Consider the following 21602-nt stretch of genomic DNA (forward strand, 5'->3'; position numbering starts at 1 on the left):
TGATATCGACCAGGGCCGATTCGTAAAAAGAGTTGCCTATGGTATGCCCCTCATTCAAATTATAAGCACTCGTAAAAATCTGTTAGAACTAAAAGCTCATAAAGGCTTGTTTTTTTGTAATATATGAGCTGTGTATAGCTTCAAACAATTCATCTCGAAACATAAGAACATAACATATCATTCAAAGGTAGAAAGTAGTATTTTTTTTGAAAATAAAAAGTTGTCGTTACTCGTTGGTTTCTTGGCCAGATGAGGTTAAAGTCATCCAATCGTCTAGTTCAACTTTGCATAGTCTTGGTTAAAGAAACTATATTTTAAAACCAAAAGTATGTTATGTAGCTTATATACTGATTATAATAAAATATTGATTTTGACGAAAATCGCTGTAATTGTTTTTAGAGATAATAGAAAAGTTTAAAGAAGTGTGAACCACGTTAAAATATATATAAAGTGCTGTTGCCCATTTAGGTCGAATTATTTCATTGACCGAGATACACCGACGATTTACCAGTGAACTGAAGCACACTAAAAACCGAGGTACATGTAAGGGGTGTGTTTCCCTCAGGCTATTTTAGTTACTATGAATTGTTTTATCCCTAGTGAACAAAAAAAAAAAACACGCGTAGGTATGTGCTGAGAAAGTTTTGACTTTGCTTTCCCCTCCCCCCGGATTATATTTCAGCTGCCAATATTGGATACCTGTATAATAGTACTATAAGTATTTGATATTTGTCCATTCTTCCCGGACGAAGTCAGGCTATACATCCATTAAATAATATATTTTCGTTTTTCTACGAAGATTTATTTTATGTGTTTCATTCGTAGATTTCCAATTTGATCAATATTTTTGAATTCGTAAAAGTGTTTAGTCTTAACGTACCAAAAAAGACTGAGATGTTTTCTTTACTGTATATATGGGGTATTTTATCTAAGATGTGCAGTTTTCAGATTCAAAAATTTAATTAAAATTTAAAATTGTTCGCTTTAACTTAATTTTATTTTTTCACTAGGTACTTACCTATATGTATTTGAAATTGTAGTTCTTATAATTCTGTTTATTTAATTTTGTAATTGTAGCTATATTGTAATTTTTTTGGATATTTCTACATACGATAAAGAAATCGTACTAATAATATTTTATATTATACCTACTTCGTCTAAAGCAGGAACATCAATACCCAGTGATGTTATTAAAAAATCACAGTCCTCTAACACTACGCAAGGGAACTAGATTACAGGTTTCAACTTTGAAAAATAATGTTATAAAATCTACAATATTCACCGTCTGTGCTCGAGGAGAATCAGTTTTCATACATAGAATACATAAGATGGATTTTAATTTCTAAACAATTATAATTTTCCCCGTAATTTACATTTTGATATGAACAAGAACAGACTTACACATTGGCAGATGTTAATTTAATAGAAAATTGTTTTAATCATGGTCAACTTTTCGTTGGTGTTTCTAGGGTCAGTTCAGTAATTTTTAGCAACCGACGAAAAGTGAAAAGTCAAAAAATATTTCTAGTTTATAAAAAAGTCCTTAGTACAAATTAACTATTAAAAAAATTGAAATACATATAAAATTACTGTGTTAAAAATAAAATGAAAATCGAAGTTAAACTTAAATTTGTTTTATTTTTATTTTTAAGTTTAGAATACCATAACACAGATTATTTAATAACGAATCGAACAAAGTTTGAATAATATAAAAGGTGACATTTTTACGGGAAATGAAGAGCACGGGAGACGGAGACAGCTAGTATTATGGATGGTTTAAATTTATCTTCGTTGTTTTGTTTCAGAAATGTTTTTTCATATACGATGTACCTATGTATAGTCTATCCGTTACAAACTTAAAAATGCCATCATAGCCACAATAGGGCATGTTTAGATTTTTTTTAAATGGCGGGGGGATATGAATTTTCGACCATTCTCAGACCTCGTTTTAATGTATACATAGACATTGCTTTATCATATATTTTATATGACGAAAATAAGCCGAAGGGGGGGGGGGGGGGTGTAAGGTGTAACACTCCTCCCTCGCGAGAATGCCCCTTTACAACAATACAACTTATAAAGTTATAAATCAGTAAATTATTTTATGACCATGTATTTTTTACTTGGTATATGAACAAGTTATGAGGAATCTTGTATTCAATTTTCAAATTTTTTGATAAAGTTAAAAACATTTTATCGACATTAATTTCAACCACGATTATATATAATATATTATATTGTATAATAATATATATAATCGTGATTTCAACTCAAATTGAATATTTCATTATTTCATTATTTCATTATTATTTATTAGGTTATGTTCTAATTTTATTGTTATGATTAATTATTTTGATTTTAAAATCAGATTATTAAACTGCTGCAGTTCATTTATTTATATGTTATACTACAAAATATTTAATTTTTTTTTGCTTCTTAAAATTAATTTGCCCACAGATGCCTGTCTTCCTCTCCCGATTTTATTTAAATTTTTCACTAATTTATTATACCTGATTTAATTTTTTATATACATTTTACAGAACTTCAGTTACCAGAACCTATGCACTATTGCGCATTTGCACTGGCCACCACGAACCACGATTTAAGATATTTTATAAAATCGCGTTGACGCGTTGGCCACTGGACACTGAGCCACAGATACGGTTAAAGATATCTTTAGTTGTGGCCACAGAAGAAACACAATATATCATTATTATTCTAATAATGATATTCTCAAGGTAAAAAATTTAGCGGATAATGTTTTTCTTTCTTCTTCGGCGACACTGTGAAATAACCGTTATCAGTGTATGATAGCATAGCCCAACCTTTGAAACAGCTGCGAACCCCCCGTGACCAGTACAGCTGCAGTATGATATTCTGTTTATTTTGTTTTCGCACTGTCGTTTGTTATTTTTCGCACTTTTGCACCTCTCTGTCCTCTCTTCCATCGTCCGACCGCCTGTTAATATACTGATTACTGATCTGTGGTCTGTGGTCGGCCCCCCTAGAGTTGGAGAGTCACCAACAGCATCGACTATCGGCTCACGGGAAATGATTCATTAGTATTAAGCCGTCGACAATCGTCCGTCATCTGATTCAAATCCGTTACTATTGTCATTATCGGTAATTTAGATAGTTCGCGAACGTATTCATCATTCTTCCGTCTCGTCGCCGATGATGTCGTTGTGCTCTCGTTTTGTAACATGAACCATGCAAAGTAGTCCGCCGTTGAGGCCTGCGGTTACCAATTGAGTTCTTTGTCATTGAGCTTAAAGGACACGACCGTTCACGTAAGTACTTATTTATCAAAACGCTAGAATTTAAAGAGTGAACTGTGGAAAAATTACACCCACTGCCCACGGGGATGGTCACCTAAGGGTGGCCAAACTTTAACGAGAAATAAATGTCTCTTCTATTCATGTTGAATTATTTTTCTTCCTATTTGATTATTAATAAGTGATACTAAATAGTATGATACTATTGATTGTTAAATAAATGCACGTACAAATTATAACGACCAATTAAAGCTGCTGTAGCATCTAAGAGTAATCTATGATCATTAATATGCTCGTTAATATGTCTGACTCGTGCTTATGGGTCAAATTAATCAAAATAGGGATCAAAATATTTATGATGTTGGTAATACCTATTTAACCCTATATAATTGTATAGGTGGAGAAACAGTTTTTTGCTTATAAAAAGTTAATTTGACTCAAACATATAATAATTATAATTATAATTATGTAATATAATGATTATATAATATATTTGTATACAAAATATATAAATAATAGATATTATATAGCAAAATTGTACATAAATTATGTAGGTATCTCTTATAAATGGCTTGTGCTGTAACTGTGATAAATAGTTGAATGATGTAGATACAGTTAAACAATTATGACAATGTTGATTAATTTAAGGCCCATATAATAATTTTACAATATCATAGGATATGACATACCATCTTTTTCTTTCTATCTACTATTAAATAAGTAGATTTGTCAAAAATAAACAATCAATGACACTGTACCCATAGTTAAAATATTTTTTAATAACTAGTGGTTGAAATTTGCTGTGTAGGGAGATGTATTGAAAAGTTTTTCTGGTGCTATTGATCAAAAACTGAAAAGAAATTGATGTACCTATCTTGTATCCTCTATTAGTAGTAGATGACAGTGATGTTCTTTACTCTTTCAAAAAGCTATGTGGTTTTTTTTTGTTATTAGGAAAACATATTTGAACAAATTAATGGTAAATAAGTTATTATTTAATGATTCACTTGTCAAGTTATTTAGGAACTGGATTTTTGGTTAAAAAATGTTGAAACCCAATACTAATATTCTCTATGAATTATACAAATATTCTACTTAAAATGAGAGAAAAATACAAAAATAATCAATAAATATGAAATTATGCTTTGATATGCATATACATTTTTTTAACTAAAAGATATGATTCTAAGATTTAAAAATTGGACACAAATTCTTTTATTTGTCGTACTTATGGGTTATTACGAGTACCTTGGTGTCAAACGCATGCTTCAATGCCCGTCTTAATAATACATTTATAATAATAGGTACATAACTACCCATTATCATTATGAGCGTAGAAAGCTAATGCCAGTGTATTTCTTATAATATAATGCTTTATAACACAATAATAATTTATAATTTACAAAAAAGAAAGAGTAAATTGTATGAAATTGGGAACTTCATATTTTTAGTTATCATGTTAAATTTATAATACAAAGTAAATTACAAAAAATACAGTTTAGCATTTTGACCTTTAGAATAGATTTGTTGTTATGGTAAAATGCTTTTTTCTGTTAGTGGTAAGCTCCATAGATACATAAAATCTAAAAATCCTGACCCTTGTTTATTAGTCGAACAAAAAAATCTATCAAAAAATATTTAAATTATTAATTGGTTATTCCTATGCATAATTTCATATTTCAAACTGTAATTGTAACTATAGCTTCTTAATTTGTCTGGTTAAGTTCACTTTTATGTACTACATTAAAGTAAATTTCATTATTTGAATTTCAATAGGCAAGTATCCTAACTTTTGTTAAACTTATATAAGATGTATTATATTTATAACATAGTATCTAAATTGTCTGAGTTTCATGGGCTATAAACTTATTAACACTGGGTATCAATAATTGAATAGGTGCATATGTGTATGCTCTATTGTTCTAAGCTTTTCTGAGTAAATTCCATTGATGTTGTTGTTTATAACATTTCCAAGGTTTAAATAAATATATAAATCATATTGTTACTAAGAAATATCTAAACTTATTATTTTTAATCTTAGTTGATAGTTTATTACTTATATACTTACCTACTATTTTATTATTTGTTTTATATCTATTAGTAAATTTAAATATTTTTACGTAATATCAAAGCTAATTTTTATTAGGCATTTAAAAAAACATATTTATGATTAATTGGTTTATTGTTAGGATGATAATGTGATAACCACATATATATTGGTATATTATAATCTTTGATCTTTAAAAATTACTTAGAAATATGTACAATCTATATTTATTACTTCATAAAATGTGTAGGTACTTTTTATACTTAGAAAATGATGAATAATTTTTGTAGAAACTGGTAGTAATAAAGAACTTAAATAAACTTGGCTACTTATTTAATATTTTCAAGGTTAAATAAAAAATATCTCCATTTTAACCTATATGCTCAAAACATTTGTCTTGGTCAAATGGTCAATATTAAATTTGTTAAGCTGCATCAATATTTATTAGTATTTCTATACATGTCCATCTAGATATGTATGTATTTAATAGTGAAAACTGATTCAGAAGTTACAATTAGGTACTGCTAAGTAAATAATTTCTAGCCTAATTAGTTACTATTAGGTACTCGAGTACAATTTTAAATAATTAGAAATAAAATATGTAATTATTTCATTTATTTAGTAGTGATAAATAATTGCCAATTAATAATTGGGTGTGTCATTATAGAAAAAGTTATTTACTTTTGGGTTTTGTTACATAGCTTAATAACTGATTATTAATGTGAGAGGGGGATTTTATTGTTCTCAACCTCGGTATATTAAGTATAATCCGTTAAAATTTAAACATTTTAAATTTATAACATTCTTGTTAAATAGTTTAATGAAACCATAACCCAAGGCACTTTTACAGGGTTTTATTATTTAACTCATTTTATAAATTGTTCTATTAATTTCTCAACTAATTATTTTAATTTTAATGCCAAGTGTTTAATTTTTAAATTTTTATAATAGGTTTGTACATAGTAATTACATACGATGCAGTGTTATATAGTATGGTAAATTTATAAAATTTGTTTTTTTGTGTAAATTTGTTGTTTGATATCGAAAATGTATTTTTTTAAATATTGCTTGTTATTTGGTCTATATTCACTCGATATTCAATATGGGGTAATTTGTTATAAATTATATTAGGTACATGCACAAGTTTTAAATCATAACAATGTTCCTAATATAATAACTAACTAGTGTTATTACTACTTAAGAGGACGCTACACAGACATGGGTTGTGTCACTGTCTTACTAGTACTCAGATCACATTTAGTTCTATAAGTTAAAAAATTAGAGTAAATTGACCTTTTATAAAATTTAAAGGTAAGATTAATATTTATGGAATCCCATAGACTTAATGTTTTAATTTTGAAGCGAGTTAAAGGTTTTTAAAATTGTAAATTGTTTGTACATCTTAAAATACTTATAACTCACTTTAAAACTAAAATATAGTAATAAGCCCATATGTGATATCTGCTAAGCATTAAATTTGTTATATTGCTCACTTATAAGACGGATACAAAAAATGTCGGTGTAGCATCCTCTTAATAATGACTTTATTTTTACTCATAAATAAAATCTTATACAAGGTTTCAATATACTTTTTCAGGTCAGATCAAAGTCTAATTTTCAAAATTATAATTATAGAAACTAAAATATGCATTTGAATAATGCAAAATAATTGTTATTCTTCTAGAACTATTTAAAGTAAAATGAAAATTTAGGCTTTGATTCAATCTGTAAAAAGTTCTCATTTTTAGAGAAAAAAAAATAGTCAAAATTAGACATATCAATGAGGGGCGAGGGTTTTTCTTGTGAAAGCATTTTTGTTAATATAATACACCGGATCAACCACCCCCCCTCCCAATTAGGTATCGTGCAATAGATTAGTAGACAAGTTTATAGTTAGGGTAGCAGCTAAAATATAAAATGTAGGTAATTTTCAAATTTCATAGAATTGTGGAAAATTTGGAAAACCAACTTCGGCACCCTTAACTTGTTATTAATATGTATGTCATTTTTATTAACTGTATTATGCTAATGTCTTTAACCGTTGATTTTTATTTCAGTTATTAGCAAAATTGAGGCCAACTGAATTATATTTTAATCAAGCTGGAGGCGTCCGGGGTAAAAAAGCTGCTTCGTGAGTCATCTCATTTGAGTAGACAAGCCTCGAAAAAAACCTGTAGCGTTTATACTTTAACTGGTAATACATATTAATTTGATAAGAATTATTTTAAATGTGTAGACTGGTATAGACATCTTAATTATATATTATAAGAGTTGTAAGATGAAGATAGAAATTATTATGCTGTTATATTCAAATATCCTATCACAAACCATTTTGATTCTGTTGCCGTCTGGTTTGGCTCATACCCAAAGTGTACAGGTGCCAAGTATCTAGTGCATTTTGTGACGGTATTTTTAAGCAACAACGTCACAGTCTGTCAGCGATTGATGGTGTCTAAACAGTTTCATTTATATGTTCAATAAAATTTAATTGACTACTTTAATTTTAATTTTTCTGTCTGAAAATCAAAGTATGTAATATATGTTTAAGACAGTGTAAGCTCCCTACACGAGCGTTGAGAAACTAAAAAATAATAACACTAATGTTGAGCAATTTCCTAAAAACTAGTACACAAAAGAAAACTGCATTTTGTAACTGGAACTAATCCTGATCAAAAATTTCCACTTCATTGACTTCATAACCGTATTTCCTCTAACACAGCCATATGGAATGGTAGTTAATTGTATGTGTTCTTTCATATCTACTCAGTTTATTCAAGAAATAACTTCTAATATTTTAAAAGGCATCATGCTTCCTCTATGTTTTACCAGAATGTGTGGTCGTAATCAAGGTGTGCATAAATCAATTAAAATTTTATGTTTTTTTAAATTCACACAAATTGTGTTAGATTTTGATGACAAAATATGCTTACAATATTTATGCTTGAGATTATTTTAGTATTCATATTCTAAATAAATATTAATTTAAAAGGATTTGGTAGGTTTTTAATTATTTGAGGCCATGTTTCCTTGTCCTGAGGATCATGTATGTCGACCACAATTTAAAAACAAAGGAAACCGATTTGATCAAAGACAACAAGACATTTTAAATACTTGGCAATCAGGTAGGTCTGTTTAGTGAAAAATGAAGTGTTCAGTGACTAAATTGTTTTGATGTTTTGATTTATATTAACAGCTTTTGTTCAGGAAACATATGCCTAATCTTATAATCTTATGTTGAACAATAATTTATGAAAGTGTAATTTGTACTAGGTAGAAGACATACGTCACAGAGTTTGGAAAAACACCAAATTAATGTCTACTAAGATCATAATTTTGAATGATTTATTATCACTAGTTACTGCTTATTGCTTTGAATACTCTTTCCAATTTATTATTCGGTTTAAGTTAGCAAGCTATTTTGCTGCTGAAAAAGTTACTAAAATGGATCAGGTTTACTAAACATTTACAAAATGTATAATATTCAAATTCTTTTGTTTAGTCTATTGTCGAAAATAAATGTAACTATATATTTACTTTGTAATGACCAATTTGTTTTTAGAAATATGCAGTAATGATGAACTTCCAGAAGTTGAGTTAATCAGTTTGCTGGAAGAAACTATACCGCAGTACAAATTGAGAGCTGACACTTTAACACAATTTACGGGTAATAATTTAATAATTTGATTATTTTTTAAAAAAAATTTTAATTAACCCTTTTATCACCATTGACGCACATGTGTGTATTATACTAGTTAATATAAAAATTTGATGAGTGTTGAGAAACACCGGGTGTCTAATTAAAAAGATAGTTAGGTAATTATTATTTTTTTTTGCTAATAATTATTAATTTAGGGAATTCATTAAATAAATTGAAAAAAGATATAATGAGAAAAAGTTTTTCAAAAAAAATTACCTGGCTAAGCAGTGTAGTTTAATTTAAAAGTGCTTGGCAATTAAAAGGTTAACTATAAATTGTTTTTTAATATTTAAACTAAATTTTCATATAATTATTTTAATTAAAAAAATATTTATTTAGGTGTTCATATAAATATTAATGAATATGTACCTATGTTTTTAGTTTTTTAAATGTTTAAGAAGTAATCTAATTAATTCATAATACCTTATATACTCCTATTTAATGTACCAATTTATTTTAATGAATGATTTGTAAAATTTAAGGTTATGAAAATAAAGATTGGTATATTCCAAGTCCAGCATCAAATGAAGACACAGTTGATACAGCAAGTCTTTCAAAAGAATACATTCGTGAAACATTAAACTATTTTCGTAAGTATATACAATTAGAAAATGGCTCAAATAAAACTAAAAAGATAGATTGATAAATATAATTGTTACTGATTGTAACTTTTAAGAAATTTAAATTGTAGTCTAACAACATATACATTGTAAACGTAATTATTTTAATTCTACTATTTCATTACTCCTGCTGATGTGATAACAATTATTAAATATGCTTTTAGATTTATACAATGAAACTAATAGATAAAATACTCATTAGCGTTTTATATTGTATTAAGATAAATACATTAGTTTTTTTATTAATTACTTCAAACCATTTGGTATACTGAATGTCAAATGTTGAATGTAGTACTGATTATTTTAATTATATTAGGTAACTAACAACTGCCAGTTTTAAAAGTTTGTTATAAAATATAATTTTACTGATATAAAAATCAATAAAATAAAAATAACTTGTTGACTTAGTATACATACTTTAGGGTTAATGGTTCATATATTTTTTTAAGTATAAATATAAATTTTTAGTCTGCAACTATTTATTTTTAAGTAGTTAAACTTTGGGTTGGTTTGTTTCATGAATGGGCTACTGTTTATCTGTGATGAATTCATTTATTATTAATCTACAATTTTTTTTTATTTTTTTTATTGGTACCATACATGTTTGTAATAAAAAAAACCAAGTTGCTCGGTAATTGTTGAGTAGCTAGTTTAACTAGTTTTGAACAAAAACTTTTTAGTATGACAAGGGAAGGGGGTTCTCTTGCCTAACCTATCGTTTTTTAGTTTCACTTTTTAATTAGAACTAATTTCAAGTTTTTTCTCATTTATTTTTTAGAAAAAAAATTATTTTTGATTAATAAATTAAAAGGTAGACTTTTATATTTATGGTTGTTATAAGTCTACTCACTTTATTTCATTCAAAATTTCAAGAAGTAAAATTATTGTTTATCATAAATATTTTTATACTTTATTAACCATTATATTATTTTGTGTTTAAAAATCTTAATTTTTGTTACTTAAGTAACAAAGAAGATTGAAGGTCTGACAGAAATTATTATGAAGCCATGTTTTATGCATAAGAGCATAGTTAGTGAGTGACATGGTGGCAATGCCCCCCCCCTCCAACGTCCATAGCTAACAATATTTTAAATTAGGGTAAAAATGTATAAATACATTGAGTTGCCAACCCCCCACTCCGGGATAAAATTTCTAGCTACGCCTCTTGATTATACATGATTATTGATTAGTCATGACAACATATTTTATGAATGATAAATCTGATACTATATATCCACTTATATATTTTTGAAGACATTTTAAAATAGTCTCATTTCTGCAACCCCTAATTAATTTAGTATATTTTTTGATTCTAACTATCATATCATGACATTTTTTTAATACTTGATATGTTTTTGGTATATCGTTGGTTATAATTTACAAGTGACTGAATAGCCATAAATAACTAATATTGAGGGTGCCCTGCGAGGATTTACCCATTGGGATATCTCCTGAGATATTAAGTATGAAATAAATCTGTTTTTGATTACACTCACAGAGACACGGACTCCATTTATTTTCTTTTTAATTTAATTTAATTTTTTGGTAAAAAAGTTTAAAAAAAATATTTTTTCATTTTTGTATTACTGAAACAATTTAAGATATCCATTTCGTAGAATTAATTTTTCTAAAAATTTTGACCTTTCAATATTTTATTTTCATTAATTTCATAATTTTTTTTTTTTTTGTTAGTATTATGTAAAATGGCAAAAAACCGGTTTTTATCCAGGTAGCAAGACCCCCTTTACAGCTAATGGATATATCCTTACTTACAGGGCACCCGAATATTTTGTTTTTGAAAGATTGATGATTTAATGTGTCATACATGTGGTATAATTTATATATTTGGAAGAACAATAATAATCATCACCTTTTGAACAGCAAGTGAATTTAAACTATTGAATGATTGTTGTTACATATCAACTTAAATTTTATAGTAATAAAAAAATGAGTTGTTTTACTGTACTATTGGGTGACAAGCATGTTTTCAGTACTACAGTCTACAGTGCTCTATTACATATATGTATTTTACATAAAAGAAGTTGTACAAATGCGAGGTTCAAATTTGTGTTTCAAATTTCTTTCTCTTGTGTGTTCATCCCAAACAATGGTTCTATAGTTAGCCTTCTCTCTCACTTCCTATCAAACAGGTTCATGAAATTTGATGCTAACATTGTAAACATTGTTGCATGTATGTATTTATAGTCAGTACGTCTGTTGTCAAAATGCATGCTATTTTATTTTGATATAGTATAATAACTTATCGGTTTAAATGTCAGTATATTTTTTTAATATATTATGTATTTTTAACCCAATAGCCAATAGGTATACTAATATCTTATTTAATTAAATATTTGTTGTGGATTTCACCGGTAGGTTAGGTTAGTTACCTAGTACTTACATAATGTAGGCTATATATGGCCCAACAATTAGCACTAGAAATCTATAAACTTGAATTGTATGGTTTGAAAAAATATATTATATTACAATTTAAAACAAAACTATTTCAATTTTTTTCTCATGGGTGAAGAATATTACCTAAATGATAGTATATTGAAGTATATAGTGATACTTTAATGTACCTATGTATTAGGTATTTTACTTAAAAAAGTTACAGTCATTTGCTTACATTTTGTCGTTGTACACATTTTCTTTTTTTAATAAGGGCCTGTTATGTATAAATAAAATTATCAACTTTTATTTTTTATCTAAAAAATATTATAGGTTTTTACGATTATAGTGTTATTAAACCTTTAAACCAATGATTTAAATTTTTATTTTTGAATAGACAGTATTATTAAGTAGCGTAATTTCGATTAGATAACTCATAGTGTAATAATATAGCTTAAAGATTATTGAAAACGGTCAAAATACTCAAAATATAATACCAGATTCGAGTATTACGTATTTTGGTCAAAAACGGATAATGACTATAAATTACTGCACAGTTGGCAAATAAAACAAAACGCGATTGGAATAATGCAATGCTATTTACAGATTGTTCACATTAAGCACATTAACAATATTTCATGAATTTTAATTGTTGGTAGAATGATATTAAGAGAAGAGAATTTCAATGCTATATTTGTTTTCTCTCAGGCTCACGCGCAACATAGATAAAATGTCTTCACCTAAAATCGGTTTCTATGATTTTTGATTAACCTTAGAGTAAAATCACCTATTACAAAAATTAAATTATAGAGGATAATAATTTTGAGGGTATGACATAACGGTTTTATATTTTATAATTATCTTACTTTGTATTTGACTCTCAAAATAAAAAAAAATTGTAAATTGATATGATGTTTAAATTGTTTAGAGACAATACATAGACAAATCAATCAAATAATTATCCTCTATCAATTTTGTAATGGTTGATTTTACCATGATAAATTATTAAAAAAATGTAATAAAATGTATTCCGCGTTAATGCATTTTGTCAATGTGATCAAATTGTGCACAGGTCAGATAGAAAAAACTAATAGTGCGCTAACATTTTCTAAAACATAATAAAAAAATAATATGCAATGCAATGTTTAATGTTTTGTATTTGTAACTCGTGACAATTTATCTAAATGTTTTATAGGTGTAGGACATAGGTACATCATCGTTCACCGGTAAAAAAAATATATTCGTAAGGCTGGTTGGTTGGTTGTTGAGCACAACGCCCGTTAGGTTATTATTAAACTTATTATTGGGGATCGTACAATAATTACCGTGCCGTCAGCATCACTGCTACGTTATGGGTTGGGCTCTACTCTCCGTGGTGGTCTATGCCACACTGCCACAGTAATTCTCTCCGGCACCTTAGTCGACCGCGTTATATCGTTTCGTGTAATCGTATCTTGGATGATATCATCGGTGTGTCGTGTGCGTTCCGAGTTCCGGTGTTAACATTTTTCAATTCATTAGTGCTTTTTTAAAATTATTTATTAGTTATAATAAGTTATAATAATTAAACTCTTTTGTGTCGTTGATTATGTCGGTTATTAAAGTTTTGTGATAATAGAGTTATTTTTTTCAAATTTTAAATATAGGTATACCTATTTTATATTATGTATTTTTTAATTTTATGTTATAACTGATTATTAGTTATTGCTGATTTTATAGTTTTTAAACGGTGTTGATAAATGTACACGTACCCGAGCACAGAACCATCTTAGAATTATGAACATAACCTATTAAGTTATAATCCGTTGTCCGTACACTGTCCGAATGTCAGAAATATATAATAATATGAAATAGGTGCTAGATATTAATTATGATTTTAAATTTTAAATCTGTGGTAGGTGTTTTACCGAAAAACAACCACAATCATTCGATTGATTTAGTCGTTACTTGACCCACTAACATTTTAAAACAGCAAAAATATGTGTGTGATCGTTTTTAGTCGTGTATTGGAGTTGCGTATTCTCGTAGCGTGTTTGTCTCGATTTTAATAGTTAAACGACAATGACGACCTGACCCATGTGTTAATTATACATGTATGAAAAGACGAATACATATTGAATGAAGTACGAGCGTATAATAATCTGTTAGTCATGCGTAGTAATTTTGTAACACGTGAGTAGAAAACTATATAAGCTTTAAATAGTTAAATCTGTTCTAATAGTCTTTTTTCTTGAATGAAGTGTAATTGTGTGATATTTATTGTTTACAAGGAATGTTTTCGAGAAATTGTCAGTAGGCATGAAGCAGTATAAGATTTTAAATATAAATTTTCGACAATGTACAATTATCGGTAGTTTAGACTTTGCTTTTGGCCTGTAACAGTTATCAGACATTTTTCATAGATACGGATTATTCACTTAATAATATAACATTTAGCACATATAGGTATAATATTCTCCGTTTGAAATTGGAATTGATTCTCTCTGTTCTGTATGTACTCGGTTGCGTGTGTCATGCAGTTTTACAAAACGTATATTTTAATTTAGGACTTTTAATTATTGTGACAAAATGTGATAAATATCAGTAACTTATAATGAAATGAGTATCCGTGATGACCATGAAGATGTCAACCACATACAGCTAGCGACCTGCAAAGACGACGGACATCCGACAAATTTTGAAAATGTCGGTCCGACAAGTGCCGAATTCCGGTGTGTCGACAGAGAAGACTTTTGCAAAAACCCACTGGTGGTCAGCTCGAGTACGCTGGAAACACAAGGCGAATCGCCCAAGTGCATGTATCATTTACTGTCACCGACTGTGCCGGCCAAGACACCTGTAGACCCTAGATTTTCTTCGGATAAACCACCACGGGTACGAATGATATTGCCCGAGCTCAATAGAGGTAATAAATAACTACGGTATAAATTACCGTGCAACTATTAAGTGTTTAATGCGGACTTAAAGTAGTAAATTAGAAATAAATACAAAAACCTAGTTAAAAAAAATAATTGAATTTATAATAATCTAGTTGATATTTTATAACATAATCTTAATCATGTATTTATAAAAAAAAATGTGTGCTTAAAAGTTAACAAAACCTATATGTTTAGTATCCAATGTTATAAATGAAAAAGTTTTAGTTGTATAATAACTGGACAACATCATAATTCATGAATTTTAATAAATATTTTCAATGTCAAACTTATTTTAAGTACTTTCTATCCATTCGCTCAAGGACTTAAAAACATGAACTTGATTTCGGTATTTGTCGACAGTTCTATATACTAACCACGTGACACAAAATACATTTTTACATTTTGAAAATACTGTAATTTAAATTACTATCTTACTAGTCTTATCTTTACTTTATCATTACAATGTATACAATTTTTCTTCAATTGTTTATCTGATAAAAATATGACTAATAAAAGCTGTAAGCAGATATACTACTGAAGTATAAAATGTGGGCCTTAAACTTTCATATTGTTCCATTTATTTCAATAGTAAAATAGCAAAGTACGTTGTTTTAACCTTCACCTTTGTACAATCGATTCCGGTGAAAATAATATTTATGAATATATTAATGATATATATAATATAGTATTACGAGTATATGTATATTGTTTATACTATATAATATAGGATATTATACATATACGAATATTTAAAACAAATAATACATAAAAGTATAAGTAAATAGTATTTAGTAGATGCTTTACCTCATCAGTAATTTGTTTCGTGTTCTATGTCAATTTAGCTTCAAGTTTCTGCGACTGTAAAAAGGTTATTTTTTTAGAAACAATTAAAGTGGCCCAGATCTACACGCGCACCACAATTTAGTACACGAATAATTTGAAGGAATGAAATATGCATGTGAAACCATTAGTTCATGTTCCATTCGTTTCTTTAGATTGCAGTCTAATACTTTTATAATCAAATCTAGTGAATTGCCTACTTAAATTTGTTGTGACTATGTGAGAATGCCCGTTATATGTTATCTCTGTTCACGTCTTAAACATTACTAAAGTAGTTTATACTGCTATAAAGGTGAATATGTAATATTTTAATAACAACTATATCTACTACATCGGAGAGTTATTACTTAGCTAACATGACTCGTGAGAACATTAAGGTAGTAAGTTAAGTTATTCTTTTAATGTGGGTCATATAATTAGACAAATTTAAAACACAAATAATTTTTTTTTAATACTGATTTTTAATTCAATTTACATTACATAGCTTAAAGTTTTTATTTGAATTTTTATCCTAAAATACGCCATAATTATATTGTTTAAAACAATAAATATAACTTAAATAAGTATCCCTGTATTTCTAATACTTACGAAGTTAATTCTGAATGCGTTATTATAAATTAATGTACTTAAGCACAATACCAGTACCTTGTATAATAGTATAATACAACTAAACATATTGTTTAAAATATTATGCTTACTACCTAACTATTTAATTTTTACTCAAAGTTAATTTGTTTGAAAGATAATTAGACATTAGTGTTCGGTTAAACTCTATAGGTGTTGTTATGTTGAATAACTTCGTTAATATATCGTTACTTATACTTATGACAATATAGTTCGTTAAATTCCTGCTGTCGTCTAAAATGCAACCCCAAGTACAAATCGACTGTACGCGTCTATTATACATATTATTATGTATTAGTGTATGGTATTTTAAATTTTTATACGTGTACTATGTAATGTAATATATATATATATATGTTGTTGATGTGTAAGTATGATCTGAAGATATTTGATTTCACTGAAATCTTACTAACTACGTTAATATTATTAACGATTTCTATCAATTTTAACGACTGTATAGTATTGTAAAATGTAACATGATAGTAAAATTAAAATATCATATAAAACATGTTCTTACATCAATAATTTTCTTATTTAATTATGTAATTATGGCTTGTTACAAATTTAAGTTAATTTTTAATTAATTGGTTACGGTTCTCAAAGTTTAATTAATTGTACAACTATTCATTAATCAAGTACCTACCTAGTTTTATTATATATCTAGGTGAAACACTCAATATTATTACATAGAAACGTATTCATGATTAAAAAAGTATTAAATTAGTATTGTACTGTATAGCATAACTTCAAATTAACTTATTATACTCGATTCTGAAATTAACATTAACAAACAATTTAAAACAATGCAATCTTAATAAAATTCTTAATTATTTTTTTATAGTTCTAGACAAATCTATGTAGGTAATTCATGATGTCAGACATATAGCATAATATATGCGATATTCTATACTCCATGTAGTTGTGACTAATGATAGCAAAATGTTGATCTTACTTCAGGTGGGATTTTATTGACTAATGTCTATACAGCAAAAGTAGTTTATAACGAATAAATAAAAAAAACTATTATGAATTAAGCTTTTCCGATGGCCATTTATTCAATAGTATTGTTTCCGTTGTGTCGCTTGTATCGACGTATCAATCGCATTAAATAAACTGTTCCAGATATCAATACGTCGCCGCCACTTCGCGCTGCGATAGTACCTATAAAAATGTTGACATTTTTATGTCATATTAATTTGAAATTTTTTTTTTATTGTCCAATCGACTCAATTCGACTGTTGTGTGTTAAATGAATACCATAATAATGTTCATGCTAGAATTAATTTATGAGACATGAATTACCTATATTAGTATATTACGTATTTACGTAACGCTTCTATAGACTATAATCATAATTTATTGATAATAACGTCGTATATTATTTTATCACTGTTTGATATTGAAAATAGTTCGGACTCACCGCAACTACAGCGCTTTTCCCGGAGAGTTGCGCTGTTGTGTCGCACACAACACTCGGTAGTCGGTAAATGCGGTGTGATACAATGTTCAGTCTTGCACGCCCATTCGCTGTGTTCCTTTTTCATATTGACTCCGTGTTTTAGTAGTTATTATATCTTATTTATTTTTAAATCGGTACTTTTTTATACGCTTATTAAATTAAAATGTTTGGTTGCCGTTGTCTGATGTAAGCAATTCATTTAAACTAAATTTTATGTATTTTTCAGTACAATCTTATGTTTGTATTCAATAATATATTATACTAAGTGTTAATAGTGTTATTACTTACTTTGCGTTATCGATTCACGTATAATAGTTGTGTATGTGCTCATCAAACGTAATCTCTTCGAAGACGTCTCTAGTATGTTTTTAATATTATTTAAAATATGCGAAGTTGATCATCAAGTATCAATCGTTGTCGTATATAAATTATAATAACACGTCGTAATGATAAATAATTGATATATTTTGAAAAGCTCTAATGTCTAAAATTATTTCCATTGTATCGTTGTTTATTTCTTATCGATTATTATAAAATATTCAAAATAAAAAACTCACCCTGTTTTGTTGTCAAGCGTACTACGTTGTAGTAATTTTATTTCAATAAATATAAATAATGTTCATCCATTTGGTAAACCTATATTATAATGAACAGTCATTCTCATGATATACTCACCTAGTAATCTTTTTGTTTTTTTTTTTTTGATAATCTTAAATAATACGTTACTAAATTTAAATAATAGTTTTTATTCTTTTGAGTATATCACCTAATAATGTTACCGTAACTATTCAAGGTATTCCAAACGCTTATTAAAAAATATTATCTTTACGAGGAAAAAAATATGTCTACAGGTTCTTCCATAATTTGTTTCTTCTAAAAATTCTAGTACTTGAACTGTCATTAATATATTCCATTACAAATTTATCGATCATGCGGATCATTAAAAACCTTGTCCTGAATATCATTTAAAACTTGCGGTGTGTTGAAAAAATAATTGTTTTGCATCTGAAGGAATCAATATGGCTTGAATCAATATTTTTTTTTATCAAATCTTTATTTTTCGATGCCATGGGTATATTTTAGTTAATAGAATCACTTTTCCAATTTTGTTGTGTTTTTTTTCACCTTTGTAAATCTGTGACAGCTGATGTGTCCTATATGAGCTGTGGCATCGCCGTCACCGTCTTAACAATAATGTAATACAATAACGTTTTACTATATTTTTGTGTATAGTGCGAAACCTTGTGTGGTGATATATCGATAAGGATTGAGATCGAAAAAAGTTTTCCTGTTTTTCCTTCAAGGGCGTTGTTTTTTTCGTATTATAGTTACAAGGACACGATAATAGAGACGTTTCAGACGTCAATTTTACGCTTATTAAATTAAACGCTCGAGTTATTTTTTTTTCATTTCTTGCTATAATTTTGCTTTATAATAATAATATTCGAATGCTGCGACCCAGAGCCATCGTCTCGTTCGGTATTATATTCTCATGTATAGGGTATCTTTAGTGCAGTAATCCGTAAATGCAATTAAACGTCCGGAGTGTTTGTTTGCAAGTGTCGGCGAATTAATCAGTTGTTGACTTCTAATTTTTTCAAATTATCATCTTTAGTTAATTGAACCACACAAATATATAGGTTAAATATAGGTTTGAAAACAAGAAATAACAACAGACCGTTCACACTACATGAACTGTTAAAAATTCCACTTTCGGCAGCAGGGTTTAATTAAAGCGGTGACCCCGGTGACTTGACAAGGTTTTTTTTTAGTTTTTACCCAAATCTGTAGTGATTTCACGTATTGTACTCACTATTATGCAGTCCAGAGATGGAGGTGTGTTCAGTGTTGTGTCGTGTTCGCGAAACTATAAGTATATAGTTGTAGATGTCCCGTTGAATTCATCTTTTGACCTACCTTAAGAAAGTTATGATTGCTATTTGCTCTGTATAGTATATATACATTATTCATTTATACATATTCCAATAATGACTTTTATTGATGTTATAAATTTCATTATTTGTTTCTTTGAATAATTTTTATGCTTACACTATCGATCACCACTAACAACATCCGCTTATCCTATCTGATATCATTTATAAGCCCTACTGAATTGCCTTTGAAACTCTAATATATATATTTATATATATATATGTATATATATTATATCTTATATCATCAGCCGGCCAAGTTTCTTCTTCGTTTTTTGATTTTGAGCTTTTCAAAAAATATAATCATTTTATTGTGTTTGTGGTCCTTCAACCGAGTCATTACTCTGAAATAATAACAGTATAGGTCGGCCGCGTCCTTGTACACGACGTCACCTGTCGCGTGTGATGGTGTTCCGTACTCTGTCTTTAGTCGCCAGTGTCACTGCATTTCGGTCCAGGTCCCGTCGGTCATCTGCAATACCGGTCTATCGTGGAGGGCCAAATTGAACGTGACTCAGTTGAGTGTTTGGAGTACGACGACGAGTTTTGCTGCAGTAGCGATGACGAAAGTCGGCCGCTGGCCCGATGGTTGCACTTCGGCCGGCGCGATACGCTTCAACCGCCGCGGCACTCTGTCCGGGACGACGACGAACAGTTGCTCGTCGAAGGTACATATATGCCCATGTACTTAGAACAATAATTTATTAAATAATATTAGGTCGCTTTGACTATACAACCACGTGTCCATTGTTACCTTTATATTATTAAATAATAAGGATGTACCAGCATCATCGTGGCGTGATGATAATGATTACTCGATAATATTGTTCGCGTGTATTTTAAAATTACTTCGGCGGCATAGGTATTGGAAGTCGAGGACGTATTAATTATTAATTGTTACATATTATTGTGTATGTAAACCACCGTGTACTGCAGGTAGTATAATTTCTGAATCTGTTGTATGAGCTCGTTCATCAACCTCAAATCGAAATGCGTCTGTACATTAGTATATAAACATAAAATTAAGGTTATTTATACCCTAGGTTACATATTCACCTTAATATCGTATTAATTTATTCGTTATTGTTACTTTTTGTTATGCGAGGTCAAAATACTGGAATCAATTAGTTAAATTAATAATAAAGACTAATTGCGATTGATGTTAATAATAATAACGGATTATAGACAAGTTATTCATACATATATTTTGTAGTAAAGTACGCGCATTTACTGTTTAGTCAACTGTGTAATTTTAAAACTGCGTTTGCGGTGCAAGTCTGCATTACGACCAAACTGTATAGGTATCTATAACATTTATAATAACTAATATAACAGTAATAATGTTACATTGAACCTCTTCTGCGAGAGTTTCTGTTGTGGGCTTTTATAATTACGTTTTTATAGATTTTATCCTTCCAGTTGTTTGTAGTAAAAAAAAAAACGAAAAATCTTCGATTTTCTGCATAATATTTTGGTTATTGTCACTTATTGAGTAGATTTTAAGCATATGTGCTTCATTTAAATATCATTAAACAAAACTCACTACTGTATTTCTTCATAATTATGAGACATGAGTTGTAAAAACCGCGAAGTAGCTTTACTGTACCTATATAACAGTAGGTTTGACTGTTCGAGTTTACCTGTTTATCTAGTGGGTCACTGTAATAAGTGTGTTTAATTTTAATTCAATGGTAAATAATTATTGATTACTTACAAAAATGACTAAACGATGACAGTGTGCAACCTCTATTTCTAAGAATATTTTATAGTTTGTTTATATTACTATATAATCAACTCATT

General features: G+C 28.3%; 1 protein-coding gene across 4 annotated transcripts in view; it reads left to right on the forward strand.

Moving 5' to 3' along the window:
* Positions 1-7396: 7396 nt before the first annotated feature.
* LOC111029428 (trafficking kinesin-binding protein milt) overlaps positions 7397-21602 on the forward strand; it is a 29355-nt gene continuing 15149 nt past the window's right edge. Inside the window, exons 1-3 of one of the 4 annotated variants that reach the window (XM_022308422.1) lie at positions 7397-7516; positions 8882-8986; positions 9502-9609. Coding sequence is in view for 2 of the 4 variants with exons in the window: in XM_022308419.1 (XP_022164111.1) it covers positions 8342-8444; positions 8882-8986; positions 9502-9609 (316 nt within the window). In the remaining 2 variants the exon portion in view is untranslated. Of the gene's footprint in view, positions 7517-8326; positions 8445-8881; positions 8987-9501; positions 9610-13441; positions 13677-14576; positions 14936-18114; positions 18232-20161; positions 20471-21602 lie in introns of those variants that run through there. The other 3 variants (XM_022308419.1, XM_022308420.1, XM_022308421.1) reach the window with 3 other exon arrangements.

Source organism: Myzus persicae, unplaced genomic scaffold (genome assembly GCF_001856785.1).
Source record: "Myzus persicae strain clone G006 unplaced genomic scaffold, MPER_G0061.0, whole genome shotgun sequence".
NCBI lineage: Eukaryota > Metazoa > Arthropoda > Insecta > Hemiptera > Aphididae > Myzus > Myzus persicae.